The 3,755-nt window shown below is 59.2% G+C and overlaps 1 protein-coding gene across 1 annotated transcript; it reads left to right on the plus strand.

Moving 5' to 3' along the window:
• SFN (stratifin) lies at positions 1–1,473 on the plus strand. Its single transcript, XM_027864814.1, has one exon. The coding sequence runs from the start codon at positions 83–85 to the stop codon at positions 845–847; it is 765 nt and encodes a 254-aa protein (XP_027720615.1). The 5' UTR covers positions 1–82; the 3' UTR covers positions 848–1,473.
• The last annotated feature ends 2,282 nt before the right edge of the window (positions 1,474–3,755 follow it).

Raw genomic sequence — 3,755 nt, forward strand, 5'->3', positions numbered from 1 at the left:
CTGAGAGGGAGAGGCTGAGCAGAGGCAGAGCCCAGGTGCCCAGGGATTCAGCACAGCCCCGACCCCAGCCCCAGCCCGAGCCATGGAGAGAGGCAGCCTGATCCAGAAGGCCAAACTGGCGGAGCAGGCCGAGCGCTATGAGGACATGACCGAATTCATGAAGGGCGCCGTGGAGAAAGGTGACGAGCTGTCGTGCGAGGAGCGCAACCTGCTCTCGGTGGCCTACAAGAACGTGGTGGGCTGCCAGCGCGGGGCCTGGAGGGTGCTGTCCAGTATCGAGCAGAAGGGCGCCGAGGAGGAGAGCGCCGACGAGAAGGAGCGGGGCCCCGCGGTGCGCGAGTACCGGGAGAAGGTGGAGGGCGAGCTGCGCGCCGTCTGCGGCACCGTGCTGGGTCTGCTCGACTCGCACCTCATCAAGCACGCGGGCGACGCCGAGAGCCGCGTCTTCTACCTGAAGATGAAGGGCGACTATTTCCGCTACCTGGCCGAGGTGGCCACGGGTGACGACAAGAAGCGCACCATCGACTCGGCCCGCGCCGCCTACCAGGAGGCCATGGACATCAGCAAGAAGGACATGCTGCCCACCAACCCTATCCGCCTGGGCCTGGCGCTGAACTTTTCCGTCTTCCACTACGAGATCGCCAACAGTCCCGAGGAGGCCATCTCTCTGGCCAAGACCACCTTCGACGAGGCAATGGCCGACCTCCACACCCTGAGCGAGGACTCCTACAAGGACAGCACCCTCATCATGCAGCTGCTGCGAGACAACCTGACCCTCTGGACGGCGGACAGCGCCGGGGAGGAAGGCGGCGAGGCGCCGCCCCCCGAGGAGCAGCCCCAGAGCTGAGCCCCGCTCCTTGGCGCCCCGACGGCCCCTTCCGTTCCCCGTCCCCCGCCCCGGCCTGGCCCCCCCCGGGGGAGAGGACGTGTGTGGGGCGGGCCCCCGATCCCTCTCCCTCCCTGAACCCTGCCGTCTTCCCTTCTCAGTCCCTTAAACCCCCACCCCCACCCCACCGCGCGCCCCAGCTCGGGATCGACTCAGACACGAAACCGAGGGCAGCTGGGCAGGGAGCTCTGGGAGTCTTTCCTTCTAGGCCCAGGCTACCAGGGACGTTGGTGGCAGGAGCCCCCACGATTGTCCCACGATCCCTGATTCTCTGAGCTGCATTCCCTCCCTGGCCCGGGTGGGCCGCCCCCTGGTGCTCTCCCTCTCCATCTCCTGCCCTGTCCCCTGGGGTTCTTAGGGATGGGGAAGTGCCAGGCCCTTAGGGGCTTGAGAGGGATTGGACTGGGGTGGGGCACAGAGGCTGTGTGAGTGTGTTGAAGGAAGGAGGAGTGCGTGAATGTATTTGGATGATAGCGTGTGCTCGCGCGCTGGCGATTGAGTGAGTGTGTGTGTCTTCGACTGTCAGAGAGCATGTCTGTCTGAGTGTGTGACAAAGTTCCCTCTCAATAAAGAAAGCTTCCCTGACACTCCTTTTGTCTTTTTGCCATCTGTGTCGGAGGAGGGAGTGGGGAGGCTCACATGGTGGGGGTGGGGGGAGGGTGTTGGTTCTGAGACCTGGCTTCCTTCTGGTTCTGGAGGCGAGTATTACCTGGCCCTCACCCCCAGCGGAGCTGACCCATCTCGGGGAGCAGCCGGAAGGGATTTGGGGTAGATTACCTCAGAGTCAGGTGGGGTTGAGGGGTGGGGTGGGGCATGGTTGTGTCCTAGCAACAGACTCCAAGGTCAGGGACTAACCCTGAATCCCCAGGAGAATTCAAACGGTAGCTGAGAATTTCGGAGGACTCCTTCCTCTACCCGGGGGCCTGTGATGAGGGTGCAGAAGAGACAGCCCTGGTGTTGGAGTGGGAGGAAAGTTGGACCTAAGGAAGCCAAATCTGGGGGTGAAGAGGAGAAACTGGGGGCAGTGATGAGAAGAAATGGGAGTCAAGCCAGATCTGAGGAGAGGTGAGGTGAGAAGCCACAGATGTGAAGAGAGGAGGAGGGAGAGGCAAGAAGTGAGACCACTCAGGTGAGAGGGCGAATTTAGACACCCCATACTGGCGGAGCTGGACCCTCAAGATCTAAGGGGATGAGAAGGAAATGCTTTAGGTGTGAAGATAAGGTGCAGATGAGACGTCTGAGTTCTGAGGACAAAGGAGGGAGAGGTGTGAGACAGATAAGATTTGACAGGGCATGAGACCCCACCAACCTGAGATGAACACCCAAGATCTAAGATGGCAATGAAGTGCTCCAAGTATGGGGGGGGGCCAGAAGGCACCATGGGAAGTTGGGGGGAAGTTATTTCTGGGCCAGCTCAGCTTTGGGTATGGGGTTGGACACCCCAGGCAGGTGGGAAGAAAAGAGGATAACCACAGGGGCCTGGGAGGGGAGATGTGAGCTGAAATCCGAGATGGATTGGACACCCCAAGTTTGAATGAAGGGAGGGGGATGGAGAGATGATAAGTGAGACAGTTCATATGAAGGGATTAGACACTCCAGATCTGAAGGAGCCAGGATGAGATATTCTAGGTCTGAAGCAGAAGAGGAAGGGGAGGGGGTTGGGGGGGTGGGGGGGTGCCCTCGGTGAAAAAGCTCCCGATTCGAGTAGGGTTATTAACTCTGCAGGGCGAGTCACAAAAGGAGGCAAGCGAGTGGTCACGTCCAGCCCCAACTCCCATCCCTATGCTCTGCCCTATCACTTGCCGCAGGCCAGCGCCTGCACTGCCACCCCTTCTCCTTACCCTAGGTGCCCCTCTTTTACACCATTCCCCCATCCAAAATGCCCTCTCCTTCCCCACCTTTCCCCCCACCCCCTCCACCAGGACACATCTCTCTTCTCATGCCCCTTCAGCTCAATTCTCAACACCTCACTGGCATCTTTCACTCCCCTATCTTTACTCACCTTCCTATCCCAGGCATGTCCCCCATCCCTGAAATCCCTTATCATCTTCTATGCTGGAGTATCTGTTCACCACTCCTCTCTCTTTTTCCGCCCCTCTCCTTCTTAAACTATCCTGACACCTGCGTCCCCCTTCCCTCCAATTTCCATCCCTTGCTAAGATGGCACTCTCCAGCCAGTGTTTCCACCGCCCCTTTCCTCCCTCCTGTTCTGGGCAGCTCTGGGGCATGGCCCTGGTTAAAGCCAGGACCCAACTCTGGGTCCAGGGCCATCCCTGGAAATCCCTCCCAGGGCTTGGCCAACCAATGGGGAGAGAAGCCATAGGAGCGCACGGCTCAACAGAGCCTGGGGAAGGTGAGCCAGGAGAGGCTTGGGTTTGGGGGGGGAAAGAGATTAGGAAAGGCGGGGGGGGGGGGCGGAGGAGGAAGGGAAGAAAGGGGAGGGGGAAAGGTAAGATGCTGGAGGCGCTGTCCCGGTTTCACTCAGACAAGTCTTCACCCGTCCTGTACCCAGGGAGTTCAGCTCAGCTTCTCTCACCACCTCCCCCCTCAGGGGAAGGGAATGCAGCCCCAGCCCGAGTCTTCTGAGTCAGCTCCCAGCTCAACAGTGGGGTCGGGTTAACGCCCACCCACAGGCCCCAGAGGATTGGCAGGAAGGAGCCCCCGGGAGTAACTGTAGGGAAAATAAAAGATAAAGTTATCCAGCCCTAACCTCCAGTTTCCTATATCCAGTTGTCCATTGGACAGCTCATAGGCGTTTTAAACTTAACATGTCCAAAATGGAACTCATTCTTTCTCTCAAGCTCTCCCTTCTTCCTAACGTCTCTTAAACACACACACACACACACACACACACACACACACACACACA

The sequence above is a fragment of the Vombatus ursinus genome, unplaced genomic scaffold (genome assembly GCF_900497805.2).
Source record: "Vombatus ursinus unplaced genomic scaffold, bare-nosed wombat genome assembly UNPS02014777.1, whole genome shotgun sequence".
Taxonomy (NCBI): Eukaryota; Metazoa; Chordata; class Mammalia; order Diprotodontia; family Vombatidae; genus Vombatus; species Vombatus ursinus.

Excerpts from the sequence above, each read along its gene's own strand:
- SFN (XM_027864814.1), top strand. The coding sequence starts at position 83 with ATGGAGAGAGGCAGCCTGATCCAGAAGGCCAAACTGGCGGAGCAGGCC.